Below are 20,020 nucleotides of genomic sequence, written 5' to 3'. Positions count from 1 at the left end.
AGCCTGAGTGAATAATAAAGTTTGAAGGGCTGATTTAAAGGTCCTCAGGTGTTCAGGGAGTTTGTTCCACAGGTGAGGAGCGTAAACCTCTTCAGGAGGACCTGAGCGCTCTGGATGTTTTATATTCTACAAGTAGATTTGACATGTAAAAAACAAAACTGTAAAAAACATCTGTAGAATTTATGGTAAAATACCATCAAATTGCAACAGTCGAAGGCTGTAAAACGTAAAATAGTATATTGCCATGATAAATACAGTAAATTACTGTAAATCAAGAAAACATTATATAACTTTGATTTTTACAGTTCTAATTTGTAGTAAACACAGTTTTTTTCTTTGAAAATAAAAAAAACGCTGAATTAATTGGTAAATACCGTTAAGTCAATAAATGGTAATTATTAAGATTAACAGCATTATATTGTGTAAAATAAAGACATTGCAGATGTGTACTTTGGAATTCACAGTGCAAAAATATTAAACAGAATGTTATTATGATGTATTATTATATTATGTAGGTCTAAGGGACAATGAATTAGGCTAATGATGAGGGCCACTGACTTCTTTGCTGTTGGGGGGGGGGGGGGGGTGTTTGCTGTTCATAGGCCTTCCTTTAATTTTAAAATAAATAATACATGATTTGCTTTGTTTATTTTCTACAAAAATAGGCAACATTATGAAAAGAACATATGGTCTGTTTTGCAAAGCTAGCAGTAGGGTCTAAAAACATCTAAAACATGACTGCCTCTAATAACATCCAAACTCAAGATTTTCAAAGCATCTTGGAATTTATGATTCCTCTGTTTTGAAATTGTGCATTGCTTGACATTATAACGCCTTGAATTTCAAACTGGCCAATCAGCGTGCTGCATCTGACTACTTTCTCCGGAGAAGTCCGCATCAAACCCATAGACTGTAAACCAAACTACTTCAGACTGGTGTGCCACTGGCTTGTTTTATTCGTCATTGATCACCAAGATGCTTTATCAGCGGGCTGGATTTTAGGGATTGGCCTCATAAACCAGAAGCATTTGGAAACTTTTTAAAGGTTTTTCAAGAGGGTTGCACTACTAGCATTGCTAGCTAGTGATGGGCATGAAGCCCCATGAATCACTGAGGCTTTCCAGCCCATTGCTTCACCAAAAGGTTCACTACTCGAGACCTCAATGAAACAGTGAATACTGCCATCTGCTGGACAAATCAACATTACAGACCTGAGCTGAAAAGTATGATTTATTTATGTGTGCAGAAACAATAAACAATTGATATTTAGATAGTATGATCATGTGTTAGTTGGACAACAACACAGATATGGAGCTCTGTTCTTCATTAAAAATACAGATTACACCTTTTATATTTTTATTCAAAAACACTTGTTCAGTCAGGACCACTTTGTCAAGGAAAATACTTTGACGCAATTACGTATATTTGGCGGTATGGCTCTGAGGGATCTCCCTGCCCTTCCACGTGCTTACGTTGGAAGGCATTAGGCAGGAATAGCACACATCCCTGCCCTTCCCGCGCATGCAAGGAACGCCATAAAGCAGGGAGATAAGCCGCAACCCCCAAAACACCATATCAGGCCAACGACCCTGGCCTTCCAGGACTGTGTGGAAGAGCCAGCAGGAGGTGATAAATACAAGTTAAAGTGAAAGAAATTAACCAATGAGTACGAGCTACCTGCAAATTGAATACATTTGAGAAAGCCTAAAGTGTTGGATAAGTCGATCATATGCTTCAACACTTATTTAAAGCTAGCTGATGAAAGCGCATGCATTGCTTTGATCATCTAAATAGTGTGATACTCCGGCGGGAGATATAGCGTAGCTTTGAGCGACACAGTTGCTATGCGAAGCAGTTGTTTCTGTTCCTGAACGAATGTAATCATCTGGATAGCGATTTCCCTTTAACCGTGGCAAAGAGTGGCTCAGAATGGCTGGAACGGCTTCTTTAAGCGATCCTTCATAGAAGAGAGGGACGAAAAACAGAATTAATTTCAGATATCAGTCTTTCCATGATTTCAGGAAGATAGAAAGTGTGAATTAATATTAACATCAGTAATATCGATGCAACTTAACATGTAGTGAATTTGCCACCCCTGATTAACCCGTAAAAGGCAGTGAGCATCATTGTTTCTAATAACAGATTGAAATAAACACCAACACACCTCACCTTTAAATGGGTGATTAACGTAAATACCTCTGATTAGTCTTTCAATCGAGGAGAGCTGCATTATTAACTTAGAACATTTGGCCTTTTGCTATTGAAAACCCCCAAAACCAATGGAGGAGGCAGCATCTGTATATAGCTTAATGGCGGATGAAGATTCAAGCTTGTCACCAGAGAAGAATGAGAGCCATCTCAACTGCACAGAAGGGACCTGAAAAGGAGCTTGGACCTGCTGCCTGCATGAATTTAACCACATCCAAGAGTTTCTCTACGACGCCTTTGCAAACACTTTTATCCAAGCAACTTCAATCAGAGTTGAAGTACGGTGCAAGCAAGAACCTAGAAAAGAGGAAACAATATTAGTATAGAAATCATCCTTAACCAGACAAACCGACACTGTATTTCAACTAATCTTCCAAGGTCTGGGAGCCTGGATATAAGCAGATGACCTGGGAAATGACAAGTATAGCAATATAAAACAGCAGGGCAAAGAAAGTAATACCCCTTTTTTATTTTGTAAGATAATTGTTGCTTTTTGTACGATAATCATGATTTTTACATGTGTTATGTTTCCAAGAGGCATTATGTTGCTGCATAAAGTACTGCACAAAACTTTGAAGACTTCAGTGGCTTAATGATCAATCAATCAATCAATCTTTATTTATATAGCGTCAATTCATAACAGGCGTTATCTCAAGACACTTTACAAAAGCAGGTAAAGGACCTTACTGTTTGTCTGTTAACATTAACAAAAGGGCAGGTAACAAGACCATACTCATTGTTATGTTTACATAAAGCAGGTAAAGGACCTTACTGATGGCTATATTACAAGAGCCCAGCTTCATCCGTCATGGCGTGGCAAGAAAAAACTTCCTTTTAACAGGCAGAAATCTTCAGCAGACCCGGGCTCATGACGGAACAGCCATCTGCTAAACTGTGCTGGGCTTGAAAATGGGACAAGATGCAGAAAGAAGAATAGGATGGGATAGGTTGGGGGGGGGGGTCTGGGCAGGCCATCCTCAGGGGGAGGGGGGGGGGTTGTTTGGGCAGGCCATCCTCACCAACAGTCCCAAGGAACCTAAGAGAGCTCAAGGAACCTAAGAGAGCTCAAAAGGAGAGGTTAGAATACAAAGATAGTGACAAGCTACTGCTTGTCACTATAGACATATCTTATTACTATAAGATAAGAAAGCTGGGAGAGAAAGAGGGAGAGAGAGATAAGAGATCCTGGTGCCAGTTCCCCCGGTAGTCTAAGCCTATAGCAGCATAACTATGAGTTGGTCCTAAGCCAGCCCTAACTATAAGATTTATCAAAAAGAAAAGTTTTAAGTCTATTCTTAAAAGTACCCAGTGTGTCTGCCTCCCGGACCCCGACTGGTAGACGATTCCAAAGGAGCGGTGCCTGATAACTAAAGGCTCTACCTCCCATAGTACTTTTAGAGACTATAGGCACCACAAGCAGGCCTGCATTCTGGGAACGTAGTGTTCTTGATGGATAGTACGGTACAATTAACTCTTTAAGATACGATGGTGCCTGACCGTTTAGAGCTTTGTAGGTGAGAAGAAGGATTTTAAATTCTATTCTAGATTTTATAGGGAGCCAATGGAGAGAAGCCAATACAGGAGTAATGTGGTCCCTTTTCCTCGTTCTAGTAAGAACACGAGCTGCAGCGTTTTGGACGAGTTGGAGGGTCTTTAGAGATTTACCATAGCACCCTGCTAAAATAGAATTACAGTAATCCAACCTGGAGGTAACAAATGCATGAACTAATTTTTCAGCATCATTTTGTGACAGGATCTGCCTGATCTTAGAGATATTACGAAGGTGAAAATAAGCTGTCCTTGAAATTTGTTTAATGTAGGAATCAAAGGACATATCCTGATCAAACAGAACTCCTAGGTTCCTAACAGTGGTACTAGAGGCTACACTAATACTACTAAGGGCCGTCATATCGGCAGAGAAAGTCTCTCTAAGGTTCTTAGGACCAATCACTATAACTTCAGTCTTGTCTGAGTTGAGCAGTAAGAAGTTTCTGGTCATCCAGGTCCTGATGTCCTTGACGCAGGCTTCTAGTTTACGAAGCTGGTTGGTGTCTTCTGGCTTCATTGCTATGTAGAGCTGAGTATCGTCTGCATAGCAATGAAAGTTCATGGAGTGTTTTCTCATAATACTACCTAGAGGAAGCATATATAATGTAAATAAAATCGGACCAAGCACTGATCCTTGAGGCACTCCATGGCTAACTTTGGTGTACAAAGAGGACTCATCATGAACATGCACAAACTGAGATCTATCTGACAAATAGGATCTAAACCAACTTAAAGCAGTCCCTGTAACTCCAAGTCATTGTTCTAGTCCCTGTAACTCCAAGCAATTGTTCTAGTCTCTGTAACAGAATCTGATGGTCAATTGTATCAAAAGCAGCACTAAGATCTAACAGGACAAGCACAGATAGAAGTCCCCTGTCTGAGGCTAACAGAAGATCATTTGTTACTCTAACAAGTGCAGTCTCAGTGCTAAGGTAAGCTCTAAATCCCGACTGGAACTCCTCAAACAAGCTGTTGTTGTGGAGAAAATCACACAACTGATTAGCTACCACTTTCTCTAAGATCTTGGAGATAAAAGGAAGGTTAGATATAGGTCTATAGTTAGCTAGAGTTCCTGAATCAAGAGTAGGCTTTTTAAGGAGCGGTTTAATTACAGCTACTTTAAATGACTGGGGTACATAACCTGCTGCTAAAGATATATTGATCATATCTAGTATGGAGCTGCTAACTAGAGGAAAGACTTCCTTAAACAACTTGGTTGGGATTGGATCTAAAAGACAAGTTGACGGTTTAGACGCAGAAATAATCGAATTTAGTTCTGCGAGGTTAATTGGAAAAAAACAATCGAGGTTAGTATCAGAATTTGGAGCCGTTTCTGCCGAATCGAAAATATAGGAGGAATCTGCACTAAGTAAAGGTAGTAAGTTGCTAATTTTGTCTCTAATGTTTAGAATTTTATCATTAAAAAAGCTCATGAAATCATTACTGTTAAGGGCTAAAGGAATAGATGGCTCAAATGAACTATGACTCTCTGTCAGCCTGGCTACAGTGCTGAAGAGGTATCTAGGGTTGTTTTTATTTTCTTCGATAAGAGACGAGTAATAGGCCGTGCGGGCCTGCCGTAGAGCTTTCATATATCGTTTATGACTATCTTGCCAAATTAAACGAGATTCTATCGTTTTGGTGGAGCGCCAAATTCTTTCACATTTACGTGACGTTAGTTTTAGAGTACGGGTTTCTAAATTGTACCATGGAGCTGATCTCTGTCGTTTGATTGGCTTCTGTTTTAGGGGAGCGATTGAATCCAGAGTAACTCTAAGTGAATCCACCGCACTATCTACAAACTGATCTAGCTGAGAGGGACTAAAGTGATTATAGGAGTTTTCAACTAGGTTAGGGGATGGAACAGAAACAAAGGCAGCTGAAATAGCATCCTTAAATTTAGCTACAACATTATCATTTAAATTTCTAGAGAGCACTTTTTTATTAAGAGGAGTTAAGGTTGGTAAAAAGAAATCAAAAGTTATTAGGAAATGGTCTGATATCAGAGAATTTTCCAGAAAAAACGACAGACTGTTAATTTCAATACCATAAGCTAAAACAAGATCCAGGGTGTGGTTAAATCGATGGGTAGGTTTGTTTACACCCTGGGTGAAGCCAATAGAGTCCAATAGAGACATGAAAGCCATGCTAAGACTGTCATTAACAACATCCACATGGATATTGAAATCACCTACAACAATTATTCTATCACTGCTAAGAACTATGTGTGATAGAAATTCTGCAAATTCAGATAGAAATTCTGAATATGGGCCAGGAGGGCGGTAAACTATAACAACTAGAACTGGCTGAAAAGTTCTAGAGACTGGATGTGAAAGACTGAGTGCAAGACTTTCAAAAGAGGTATAATTCAGCTTTGGTCGAGGATTGATTATAAGACCAGAATTAAAAATAGCTGCTACTCCACCACCTCGACCAGTGTCTCGAGCTATATGAGCATTCAAATGACTGGGAGGGGTGGATTCATTTAAACTAACATATTCATCCTGAGAAAGCCAGGTTTCAGTTAAACAAAGTAGATCAATATGATTCTCTGATATTAGCTCATTTACCAGGAGGGATTTAGATGCTAGGGATCTAATGTTTAGTAAGCCGCATTTAATTGTTAGATTTTTTTGCCAAATCGTATTTGTAGTTTTGATTTTGACTAAATTTTGATGATTTACGCCTCTTTTTTTGAGGCTGGAATTGCCTATGACAGGTGTGGGGCGGAGAACAGACACAGTATCTATAGTATAAGTAGGGTTACAGCTATAAGAAGATCTAACTGAGTTACAGTTAGATTTACAGTCACAAGGACAGCTATAGTGGCAGGTAAACAGATCTAAAGGAAGCACAGAGAAGTGTGTAAGACTGCAGCTCTGCATCCTGGTCTGAACTCTGATGAGTTGTCAGGGTTTGGGACTAATAAACTCTGCTACGTTTCTAGATAATAGAGCTGCACCAACCAGAGTAGGATGGATGCCATCTCTAGCTAGCAGACCAGGCTTTCCCCAAAAGGACTGCCAGTTATCTATGAAGCCCACATCGTTTACTGGACACCACCTCGATAGCCAGCGGTTGAATGAAGACATGCGGCTATACATGTCATCACTGGTCAAATTAGGGAGAGGACCAGAGAAAACTACGGAGTCCGACATCGTCTTAGCAAAACTACACACCGATTCCACATTAACTTTAGTAATTTCCGACTGGCGAAGTCGGGAGTCATTTGTGCCGACATGAATTACAATTTTATCAAATCTACGTTTAGCCTTTGTCAGCAGCTTTAAGTGAGCCATGATGTCGCCCGCTCTAGCCCCGGGTATACACCTAACTATGCCCGCTGACTTCGCTAACTTCACGTTTCTGTCCATGATGTTGTCTTCAGACAGAGGAATAGCTTATTAAAGTTGTTTGAGAACAATGAGACGCCGAGCTGAATTTAAATGTGGATAATCCACTAGCAGAAAAACATCTGCTTAGCTGTCCATCGTTTACGAAGATGACGCTTGCTTCAGAATTGGGGAGGGGGTCAACGGCGCCGCCGTTGGTGCCACTTCTCAAATCTGTTTTGATACGGTTTGTATGATAGATAGATAGATAGATAGATAGATAGATAGATAGATAGATAGATAGATAGATAGATAGATAGATAGATAGATAGATAGATAGATAGATAGATAGATAGATAGATAGATAGATAGATAGATAGATAGATAGATAGATACTTTATTGATCCCGAGGGAAATTCAGGGCATCCAGTAGCAGTATACAGACAGGCAGGACACAAGACATTGGTTACAGTACAAAACATCGTTACAATACACACCTGCTGTCCCCCCTCCCCTCTCTATACAATAATCCCCCAAACAAGATTTAGCAGCCCCTATGTGACTAAGAGTAAAGGTTAAACCTGTGCAGTTGGCATTAGCATTAGATTTAAAACTTATATAGCATAGTGTACCTAACCTGTGAGGAGAGAGAAGCATGTGTGCTGTGTGTGCTGGGTGTATGTACAGAGGTCTTTGAGCTTATGCCCGAGGTGTGACTGCAGTCGTTAAACAGTCAATACATGGGTAGTGAGCAGTGATTTGCATTAAGTGTCCTAAACAAAGAGGTGAGACCCGGGATGATTAGGGTGATTGCCATTTAAGTACCCAACTATTGAGGAGCAGATTAGCATTAAGTGTTGAAGACAATAGAGTGAAACTTGAGTTAGGGTGATTATGTCAACCCTTACAGATGTAGCATAACAATACAGTAGGGTGGAACCAGACATGATTAGGGGTCTTCCAGAGTACAGGAACCTTCCCAAGCCGCAGGCTCATGTTGAAGATGTGCTGAAGTGGCTCCCCCAGCTCAGCAGAGCAGGCCTTTAGCATCCTGGGACACACCTTGTCTGGGCCGGCTGCCTTCCTAGGGCGGAGTCTCTTCAGCTCCTTTCTAACCTGGTCTCTGGTGATGGTGGGGGGGAGGGGGGATGGATTGTCACTGGGGGTTGTGTTTGTCCTGGTGGAGGTGTTGGGGGGAGTGAGAGGGGGGGAGGTGTTGGGGGGAGTGCGAGGGGGGGAGGTGTTGGGGGGAGTGAGAGGGGGGGAGGGGGTGTGTAGAGGGGTGCTGGGGGGACAGGCACTGGCTGCAGCGACGGGGCTGTCGAACCTGTTAAAAAACAAGTTGAGCTGGTTTGCTCTCTCAGGGTCCCCGTCTTCTGCATTGTTATTTTTCTTCCTGCAGCCTGTGATGGTTTTCATGCCCTCCCAGACCTCCCTCATGTTGTTCTGCTGCAGCTTCTGTTCTACCTTCCTTCTGTAATCCTCCTTTGCCTCTCGGAGTCTGACCTTGAGTTCCCCCTGCACACGCTTCAGCTCTGCCTGGTCTCCCTCCTTGAATGCCCTTTTCTTCCTGTTAAGGATCTCCTTGACATCGCTGGTGATCCAGGGCTTGTTGTTCGGGTATTTCCATATCCAGAGAGCAGCAAGAGGACAGAGTTGAACCAAGGTAGGTGAACTGGTCTACATTTTGAAGTGGAATGCCGTTTATATGGAAGCTTGGGGGTGGAGAGGTTTGAGAGTAGATTTGAGAGATGACTTCGGTTTTTTGAATGTTAAGCTGAAGACCAAAGGATTGATAGAGACTGGCTATTGTGTTGAGGGCATGCTGCATGGATTCAGGACTGTGTGCTAGAATCACACAGTCATCAGCGTATTGCAGTTCAGCTATGCAGCAGGATTTGGTCTTTGTGTAGGCCTGCAACCTCCGGATGTTAAAGAGGCTTCCATCAAGGCGGTATTCAATAGGAACACCATCCTTGTGTCCTAAGGCACGATGAAAAAGGTGAGTGATGGAGCCAAGACACAGCCCTGCTTTACCCCAACATTTACGTTGAAGAACTCTGACTGAAGTTCTCCTGTGGAGACTCTGGCTTGCATCCCGTCATGCAGCTGTTGCAGGATGGTGAGGAACTTGGGTGGTACCCCGAGCTTGGAAAGCTGTTTCCAGAGACTGAAGGAATGAGACTGTTAAATCTTTGTGACTGTTAAAGTTGTAAATAATTAGCAGCTTGCAGCTCACTGTAGCGTTGAGATTAGCACAAGCACTTGAAAAGTGATGCATCAAGAAGGCTTTCTGCAGCATCATCTACCTTGGCTGTCCCTTTTTTAATTATTGGCATTGAATTATACTTTAACCAGCAAAGCTCCTTGAACCAGACCTGTGTAAGGTTCTCTGTTGCATTAATAATTACAACTTTGTGGAGATTCACGTTGCTCTTTATTGCCGTTCACTGTGCCATCACGTTCCATTGTATACAGTCATAAGAACTACAATACCCAGCATGCATTGCTACTTCCGCCTGGACTACAGTAAGTGTTGAGGGACAAACATGTTTCAGTAATACAACATCTCCCTTTTTTTTTTTTAACACACAGCACACATGTATAGTGTAAATCACATCCACTCAAAGCAGACGTCTTCAACGATAACTCCTTATGCAATAAACAGCAAATGATTATGATATGTACAAACAGTACCTCATATCATATAGTGTAATAACAATTTGGTGAGATATGAGAGGTTCTTTGGTGTTTGAGGAACGCCTTTCCTGGCAGATGGAGCACTTTTCAGCCGTTGCAGTGATATCTTTTCCCATTCCTGGCCAGAAGAGGGCGTCCCTGGCTCTTTGTTTGCTCCTCTCAATTCCCATGTGTCCAGTATGGATCCTTTCCAACATGTTTGGTCTGAGTGCTGCAGGTACAATGATTTTGTCACTTTTGAACAAGATGCCTTCGTAGTGTGAGATCTCTGAAGTTCCAAAAGTCAGTAAGTGTTGCTGGACATTTGTTTCGGTCCTCAGGCCAGCCTGACAATACAGTTTGTTTCAGCATTTGGAGCAGCGAGTCATTTTCGGTAGCTGTGCGTATTTCTGAAAGTTTTTTGTCACTGACAGGCAAGCTTTTCATCAGGAAGCGATACAGGTCTCGTAGCGCAGCTTCATTTGACACGGCCACTTTTATTCGACACAAGCCTCAATGCCTCAGTTCATTTATCCCATCACTACCTATGTCATGAAAATGAAAAAAGGCATACATATACCTATGTTGAAAAGTAAAAAAAAACGGCATACATATCTGTTGCACACGAATGCAGGGAGGTTTACAAATTAAAAGCACCGTTGACAATTCATATATAAATGTAGCAGCTTCCAAAAATGTATATACATATATCATATTTATATACAACTCCCAAATACATTTGTGAGTCCTTATTCGTGCATTTGTTTATTTCTGTGTGCATCTATTCATTATGAGACTGTTCTGACCGCATACAACAACCCCTCTCCCTTTGCCTTTTAAATAAAGGAGCTGTCAGATTATAACGCTGCAGTTACCTGTGTCCTAAATTAGCATGTTAGCAGGCTAATGTTAGTGCTCTTTAGTTAGCTTGTAGCTTCTCATTGCATGTTAACTGACAGAATAATCAGTGAGTATGTTCTTCTTCTTCTTCTTTCTCTAGTCCTTGACTAACACAGCTTGTAAAGGAGGAGCCATCCATGTCAACACATGGTCCTAGATGGTCTGGATTTGTTTGGACCAGACAAGGTAGGCTCTTTGAAGGCCGTTTTGGACGCCCCTGGGTTTGCCAGATGTGACCTGGTGAGAGGCAGGTTACACCTGGACTAATCACCTGCCAATCAAAGGATAAATAAAAGAAAAAGCAGAGGAACACAAAGATGACATCCCACATCTGTCTAAGAAAGGCAGAATAATGCTTGTAGGTGTGCAGACCATGATGGTTTGATGCTGTGTAAGAAAGATCAAATAGCTTTTATTTAATTTATTCGATTTATTGCAATTATTTATTGATTTATTGCATACATATCAAATACAATATTTACAATACAAATACATAAATAATAAAAATATAAATATAATAAAATAATATATAATAATAAATAATATATATAATGCAAAAATATATTGCATACATATCAAAATGATTTCTTAATTATATGTAAAAATATCCAAAATAAATCTCTGCATTCAAACTATAAAACCTGTTTGTACCTTAAAGGCACAGACATATTTATCAACAGCCAGAAATATGTATTATTTTTTTATAAATGTATTTACTTCATCGAGTAAAAAATACACAATAAACTTAATATCTCAAATCTTCATGCGTCTTTGCAGGTCAGGTCCCTTATAGGCTTCAGTTCCTCCTCAGAGTGAAGCCTTATTTGAACGATGGCGAGCATGCTGTGGTACTCTCTCGTTTCCTCGGGTTTGCTCTCCAAAAACGTTTCCATATTTTGTTTCGTCCTCAACATGTGGACCAGCCTGTGGACCAACGTTCCCTCGTAGCACCTGGAGGACATCAGGGGGAAAAAGACGGTAGATTTATCATCACAGGTGTCACTTAGCTGACGTCAGGAAGTGAAGTTTGCTGTGTCCTTGAACTCACCGTGCGATCTGTGGTTCAGGTAAGGGGAAGCCCAGCAGCTGGTTCAGGTGGACGCTCTGCCTCAGGCATCCCTGCCATTGGTTGAAGGAGTGGAGGACATCAGGGTCCAGAGGTAGTTTGAAGAGTTTCTTCTCTCTCTTCAGAGCTGAATCACAAACACACCCTGAGGATTGAAAAGTGCTCTTTCTTGCATTGCTCCTTACATCTCCATAAATAATGAGACAATAAGCAGCTGATTCATCCTGAGAGTTAACATTATGTTGGGACTCATTTATTACCTGTTCTTTGTCTCAATGAGTCTCCATGACTTATTCCCAGCAGGAGCGCCTTTTAGGCTCGGCTCTCTGCAGCCAGAAACAGGTAACTGCCACCAGGAGACGCAGGTGAGGCTGCAGTCTTTCCAGAGAGGCCTCAGGTACCCCCAGAGCCTCCAGTAACACCTGCAGACGCACAGAGGGCTCCACCTGGGGACAAGAGGTCAAAGGGTAATGGGGAACAGCGTGGTTAAATTCAATACTACTTTGTTTAAAGCACACCAGATTGCAACAGAATCCAGGATGTTTTTCTCCACTCTTTAGTTCATAGTGTGATTCTGTTCAACTGCACGGAGCATTGATAGAAAGACACAGATTCTTGTAATAGTGTGGACTCTACTGCCCCCTCATGATGGGGAGAGAGAGAGAGAGATGAGGAAGAGTTTTTGAGTTACACTTTTAATGTTTCCTGTTAATTAGATATGTACATTACAGAAAATATAATGCAGCCATTTGATTACATAGATTAATCTTGAGTTCTCTACACTCTCCAGCGGGTGCTCGAGGGTCCATGGGAGTTTGCCCAACCAGTCCACATGTGCTTTGTGGATCTGGAGAAGGCATTCGACCGTGTCCCTCGTGACGCCCTGTGGGGGGTGCTCCGGGAGTATGGGGTTCGGGGCCCTTTGCTAAGGGCGGTCCGGTCCTTGTACAACTGAAGCAGGAGTCTGGTTCGCATTGCCGGCAGTAAGTCGGACCTGTTCCCGGTGCGCGTTGGCCTCCGACAGGGCTGCCCTTTGTCACCGGTTCTGTTCATTACTTTTATGGACAGAATTTCTAGGCGCAGCCAGGGGCCGGAGGATCTGGTTCGGGGACCGCAAGATCTTGTCTCTGCTTTTTGCGGATGATGTGGTCTTGTTGGCTCCATCGAACCCAGACCTTCAGTGCGCACTGGGGCGGTTTGCTACCGAGTGTGAGGTGACTGGGATGAGGATCAGCACCTCTAAATCTGAGGCCATGGTTCTCGACCGGAAAAAGGTGGTTTGCCCTCTTCGGGTCGGTGGGGAGTCCTTGCCCCAGGTGGAGGAGTTTAAGTATCTCGGGGTCTTGTTCACGAGTGGGGGGAAGATGGAGCGTGAGATCGACAGACGAATTGGTGCGGCGTCTGCAGTCATGCGGTCGCTGTATCTGTCCGTCGTGGTGAAGAAGGAGCTAAGGGTGGCTGGGCGCACCCTTAGAGATAGGGTGAGGAGCTCGGTCACCAGGGAGGAGCTCAGAGTAGAGCCGTTACTCCTTCACATCGAGAGGAGTCAGTTGAGGTGGTTCGGGCATCTGGTCCGGATGCCCCCTGGACGCCTCCCTAGGGAGGTGTTCCGGGCATGTCCCTCCGGGAGGAGGCCTCGGGGTAGACCCAGGACACGCTGGAGAGACTATGTCTCTCGGCTGGCTTGGGAACGCCTCGGGGTCCCACCAGAAGAGCTGGAGGAGGTGTCCGGGGTGAGGGAAGTCTGGGTGTCTCTGCTTAGACTGCTGCCCCCGCGACCCGGCCCCGGATAAGCAGCAGAAAATGGATGGATGGATGAATCTCGAGTTATTCAGGAGATTTCCATAAATGTGAAGGGGTTTTACATACGTATTTAATCTACCAGCATAAATCTCTTCTCTATGAATCTGGGCTGATAATCAGTATCAGTGTAACGGACTTAAATCACTCTTCTTTGAGTAACTAGTTATTTTGAGGTGTTATTTTATTTGTGCAATTTTTGATTTCAACGGGTCTTTTATTTTTTGATCTGGTAATCACTGGGCGGAAGTGAACGTTCTATCTAAAAATGCATGACTTGATGTAAACAGGGGAAACAGATATGCAGAGCAGAGAACGAGAGAGGGACACTATCTTATTGTGTAAATTAAGCACCTAGCTGGAAGGGGAACAAGGTATTTCTATGGTTTAATTGTTTAATTGTGCATTGCTTATATGGTCATGCTAATTTTAAGTTCTTTTCATTGTGGTCATCCTTGCTTTTTGGCGCCTTAGCATTGTTTTATTTACCTGTGTTTGAAAGAGCTAATTGTATGCTATTCATTATTTAGCTCTTACGTTGTTTCATGGAGAAACTAGATTTGTGCTCACAATAAGGACTAAAGCTGAACATAAATAAAGACTCTAAAACATCCGTAAGCTTCACCATTGTCTGGCTGGGGTTCGCTACAATCAGACTAGATCAAGGGATTTGCTAAAGTTGAGGGTCCACCAGTTAGCACCATCATTGGGAAAACATAATTTACTTTTAGTGCTGCACACACCTGGAACACACTTACAAAACACATTCAAACTCAATACAGATTAGAGATACAATACAGATTTTCTGGATCCAGGAGATCCAGAAAAAGAGGCTCTCGGTCCGGTATCCAAGTAAAGCGAAGACGTGCTGCGGCGCACGGGGGCTCCGTCGTCTTCGGCTGCCGGGACCACGCTCGGTTCCTGCGCCAGATTCCTCTCCTCGATGTGTGTGTCAGCGTGTCCTCGCTGCCGCCTGCCCGCACTTCAACAACTGTCCTGGACCCTTCACAGTGCTGGAGCCATGGTCAGGGGTTTTCATCGCCATCGCCTACTTCCGTGTTTATGCCGGCTTTTCCAGCATGGACCAGCTGGAGCTCACGTGACCGCTGGATGTGCCTTCGTCAAATCCCGCTCCTCAACACGGACACTACCTCCGAGACGTCAATCCATGTCGGCCTATTGAATGCTCGTTCAATTGCGAACAAGTCTCATTCACTAAACGATCTTTTTACAAGAGAAAACCTGGATATTATGTGTCTTTCAGAGACATGGCAGAGAGATGAAGAGTTCATTCATTTAAATGATCTCTGTCCACCTGGCTGCTCTGCTGTCGGGAAGCCCCACCCCTGTCGCCGTGGTGGTGGCCTGGCCATTGTTCACAGGGAGGTCCAAAAATGCAAACTGATCCAGTCCCAAGATTTCTCTTCGTTTGAATCACAGATGGTTAAGATGGGTTCCTCATCCCCTTTTTACTGTGTGTTGATCTACCGGCCTCCTGGCCCTGCCGCTGTCTTCTTAAAGGATTTTAGTGACTTCTTGTCCTCTATTATAAAGCTGGACTCTGTTTTAATCCTTGGGGATTTTAACCTTCATGTTGATGACAGCTCGTCTTCCCCTGCAATGGAACTTTTAACATTGACTGAAACTTTTAATTTTGAGCAGCATGTTTCTGAGCCCACTCACCAAAAAGGCCATATTTTAGACTTAGTTTTTACGCTTGGCCTAGACATTTTAAACCTGTCTGTAAATGATGTTCATTTGAGTGATCATAGTCTTGTTCTGTTTGATCTGCACTTTTGTCCTGAGCCCAAGCCTTCAACAGTCAGGTCTCAGAGGCGTGTTATCACTGCTAATACTGCAGATAGTTTCTCTCATTTATTTGATCCTGTCTTGGTCATGAACTGTCTTGATGTGGATGATCTCACTCACTGTTTTAACAATCACTGTGTAGAAATTCTGAACCAGGTGGCTCCTGTTAAAACAAACTCCTCTACCAGGGAAAAAGCTCGCCCGTGGACTAATGAAGACATCCTAAATCTAAAGAGACTATGTCGAAAGACTGAACGCCTGTGGAAATCCACTAACCTTGAGGTGCACAGGCTCTACCTCAGGGACCTTGTGTCTTCATACAATGTGATGGTCGAAAATGCCAGATCCGAGTATATCCACCAACTGGTAGCACTAAATAAGAAAAACCCCAAAGTGTTATTTGAAACGATAAACTCACTTGTATGTCCTGCTGCCCCAGTTACCCCCGTGTTTTGTGAAGCTGACAGCAATGCCTTTTTGAGATTCTTCACAAACAAGATAAAGATGATCAAGGACAACATCCCGCCCCCTCTTCGTGTTACCCCTGCTGTTTCTGAGCCTGTCTCCAGCTTGTGGTCCTTGTTTAGGACTGTGACGGTTGCTGATATTTCAGCAGTGGTGTCTAAGATGAAGCCCTCCTCTTGCTCATCTGACGTCCTTCCCTGTAGGCTTTTTAAAAAAGTGTTTGGGGAAATCGGCCCGTGTGTGACCAAAATGGTTAACCTGTCTTTGTCCACTGGTGTGTTTCCTACTGCATTCAAACATGCCATAGTGGAGCCATTACTAAAAAAAGCAGGCCTAGACCAAACAGATCTTAATAGCTTTAGGCCTATTTCTAAGCTCCCTTTCATGTCAAAGATCCTTGAGAAGGTGGTCTGTAATCAGTTGACCCTTTTCCTGGATCAAAGCAGCATCCATGAACCGCTTCAGTCCGGTTTCCGTAAGCAACACTCCACGGAAACGGCCTTACTGAAAGTGTCCAGCGACATTATGATGGCTGCTGACTCTGGAAAGTTCACGGTCCTGGTTCTCTTGGACCTGTCCGCAGCTTTCGACACTGTAGACCATCAGATTCTGCTGAGAAGACTGAGGGATCAAGTTGGACTGTCGGGTTCAGTTCTAAAATGGTTCTCTTCTTATCTAACTGGACGAAGCTTCAATGTAGCAGCCAACCAAATAAGGTCGGAGTCTGCGGACCTGCTGTGTGGTGTGCCTCAAGGTTCTGTCTTGGGTCCTGTCTTGTTTTTGCTGTATTTGATCCCTCTGGGAAAGATCATACGAAGGTTCGATGATGTTTCTTTCCACCTATTTGCTGACGATATCCAGCTGTACTGCTCTTTTAAGCCATCCGAGATCCAGAAGCTGAGCTCCCTACGTCTTTGTCTGATGGAAATCAAACAATGGCTCAGCGAAAATTCTCTGCAGCTCAATGCTGAGAAAACAGAAACATTGATTCTCGCCCCTGATGACTCAATTCCAGGGATTAAGCAGTTCTTGGGGGACCTAGGCCAGTCCGTGAAGCCTAGTCTTAGAAACCTGGGAGTTATCTTTGACAAAGACATGTCTTTAGTCCAGCACTGTAAACAGCTGTCAAGGAACTGCTTCTTTCAACTGAGGAAGATCTCCAAACTTAGAAACATGGTTTCACAGAATGATTTGGAGCTCATTATCCATGCCTTTGTGTCTTCACGTTTAGACTATTGCAATAGTTTGTTTTCTTGTCTTAACAAGAAAGAGCTCTCTAGACTGCAATTAGTTCAAAATTCTGCAGCAAGAATTCTGACCCGCACAAATAGGAGGTCCCACATATCCCCTGTTCTGAAAGACCTTCACTGGCTGCCAGTGTCCTTTAGGTTCAGGTTTAAAATCCTGGTTCTGGCCTTCAGAGCCCTACATGGTCAGGCTCCCTCTTACCTTAGTGAGCTGATCCAGCCTTACGCCCCTATGCGAGCGCTGAGGTCTATGGATCAGAACCTGATGAAGGTCCCTCGAGCTCATTATCACACTAGAGGTGACCGGTCTTTCCAGGTCGTTGCTCCGAGCCTCTGGAATGAACTTCCATCATCTTTGCGCTCAATTGATTCAGTTGACACTTTCAAGAGTCAACTGAAGACGTTTTTATTTGTCCAGGCTTTTAATTAGTCTCTTTTAGGGCTGCTATGATTTTTGTACTGTCTGTGTATTGCTTGTGATGTTTTTAAACCCTGTTTGTGAAGCACTTTGTGGCCCCTGCCTGCGAAAAGTGCTATATAAATAAATTTTACTTTACTTACTTACTTTACGTGTTCACACCGTCGTGGTGTCACATGTTCACACCGTGTTCACTCTGCTCATGTGTTCCTCCTCAGACTTGCTGTTCCTGGTCTCCCTCACCTCCTCGGTGTGCGTCGTGTCCGAGCTCATCAAGATGTTGGAGAGGTGGCGAGGGCTCGAGAAGAGCGCGCCCGTCGACTACTTCCACGAGGTATGACCCCCCCTCCCCCCCCCCTTCCTCCCCCGCCATCCCTCCTCCACGGCGTGCCGTCCGGCCTGAAGGACTCTGACGTCTGGAGGAGGGGGGCTTAAAGGATCTCACAGTCCATGGCACTGACTTCATAAGACTGCAAAGACTTCTCCTGTGAGATCCTCTAGAGGGAGGAGGACTCTGGTCTGGGACCGGAGGAGGTTTCTCCTGGTCTTGTGAGGGAGGCTGAACTGAGAGGACATGAAGGCTGCTGGGAGATCTGCCCCTCTACTCTGTGTTCAGTCCAATAACACAGATCCACAGCAGCTCCTTGGCCCCTCCCCCTCCCTAACCCTATTTTGTTGCACAAGCCGACAGAAGGAGGTCGTGTTGATTCCTGTTTTAGGTTCAAGTTTTTAGAATAAAGAATCATATTTAAGCCTTTCACATAATTTAAAGGAGGTGTTGTGTTGAGGAGTTTATTAAAAATGATCTTTTTTTCATCTGACTCTGGACTGCAGTTTGTTTATTTAAAATGAGTCTGTTGATGTTTTCTGGAAGCTTCTTTTTGTTCTTCTGCTCTTTGACAGTTTTCACCAAATGTTTAATTTTGTCCTGGAGTGAAAGATCAGATTTATTCTCATTAGAGACTTTTTTTATTCCTCAAACTGATTATTCATCGAAGAAATGAAAACATCCAGATAACGTCGGGACGAGTGAGTTGTTGCAGCTTTAAATCTTTTTCTTTAATCAACATTTCTTCCTCTCCTAAGATTGTTTTTAACACGTTTGATCTGATCAGATTAATATTTTTTGTTCACAAACAGTTTTTATTGAACAGATGGATGAAGACAGTCACCCGTACAGGAACTTTCTGACCAATTTTGAAGTCAATTCAAATATAAAACTGTCCGATCAGAGCGATCAGGAGCACGTTACTCTGATGAAGCTCTCAAATCTAAGTTCATTTATGTCTTTTCCCTGGGAAGCTTTTTCTGATCCCTCTCGGTCCTAAAGGTTCTCCACTGAGAGCAGAGAAAGCTGTGATGCAGCTGCAGGTTGCTAGGTTACAAAGACGCCATGTTTGTTTGTGTGCTTGTTTACAGTTTGTGTCAGTGATGAAAACAAAACAACTTTCAGGAGCCAAACTGTTGATTTTCCACATTAATATATCAGAAATCAAGATGACTCAGCAGTTTTGATTGGATGAAGGATCAGAGTTATTCACAATAAGGCGTGTAGCTGAGCTGATTGACAGGTGGGCGCCGTGTAACGGTTTGTCAGGAGGCTTAAAACCCGCCTCAGCTCTCAGCCTGTCGTTAGCTTGACTCAGAGTTAGCCTGAGACAGCATTTCCAGCACGGAGACCGCCATCCACGGGACTCCAGCGCCCCCTGCAGGAACACACGGGGGACTCCAGCGCCCCCTGCAGGGACACACGGGGGACTCCAGCGCCCCCTGCAGGGACACACGGGGGACTCCAGCGCCCCCTGCAGGGACACACGGGGGACTCCAGCGCCCCCTGCAGTGACACACGGGGGACGGGGACTCCAGCGCCCCCTGCAGGAACACACGGGGGAATCCAGCGCCCCCTGCAGGAACACATGGGGGACTCCAGCGCCCCCTGCAGGGACACATGGGGGACTCCAGCGCCCCCTGCAGGGACACACGGGGGACTCCAGCGCCCCCTGCAGGGACACACGGGGGACTCCAGCGCCCCCTGCAGTGACACACGGGGGACTCCAGCGCCCCCTGCAGGGACACACGGGGGACTCCAGCGCCCCCTGCAGGGACACACAGGTGACTCCAGCGCCCCCTGCAGGGACACACGGGGACGACAACACTCAGACTTCAAATCTTCATATCTACAGTCTGTGGTTATAAACTCAGAGCGCCCTCTGCTGGACAAACTACATGTTGACAACATTTCTAATCTTTGTGTTATTTTCTTCAGCCAGTTTATTTTTTACATTTTAACTCAAAGGTCACATGACCTCCTCTTCAGGTGAAATCAGTGTCCTCGCTCCTCTTCATCATGTGTGTGAAGTGTGTTGTTGTAAATCCACTCTGATCCTGTATTTGATCATGTCTATAAACTCCTCTATTTCAGCCCTGCTCAGAACAGGCTGTTTCTGTGTCTGTAGCTTTAAATATGTAAATGAGCTGTGTCTGGCCACGCCCCCTCCCTGGAAGGGCTCGGGTGTACTCGCTGCTTTCTGGCTCCATGTCCTATTGT

At 44.0% G+C, this 20,020-nt stretch overlaps 1 protein-coding gene across 3 annotated transcripts in view; it reads left to right on the top strand.

Moving 5' to 3' along the window:
* atp2c1 (ATPase secretory pathway Ca2+ transporting 1) overlaps positions 1–20,020 on the top strand; it is a 271,948-nt gene that overhangs the window by 211,616 nt on the left and 40,312 nt on the right. Inside the window, exon 27 of one of the 3 annotated variants that reach the window (XR_013779089.1) lies at positions 17,691–18,006. Coding sequence is in view for 1 of the 3 variants with exons in the window: in XM_079344031.1 (XP_079200157.1) it covers positions 17,691–17,812 (122 nt within the window). In the remaining 2 variants the exon portion in view is untranslated. Of the gene's footprint in view, positions 1–17,690; positions 18,135–20,020 lie in introns of those variants that run through there. The other 2 variants (XR_013779090.1, XM_079344031.1) reach the window with 2 other exon arrangements.

This window comes from Symphodus melops (genome assembly GCF_947650265.1).
Source record: "Symphodus melops genome assembly, chromosome: 5".
NCBI lineage: Eukaryota > Metazoa > Chordata > Actinopteri > Labriformes > Labridae > Symphodus > Symphodus melops.
Note: the sequence above shows the minus strand (reverse complement) of the source record. Positions and strands in the feature narration are given on the sequence as shown.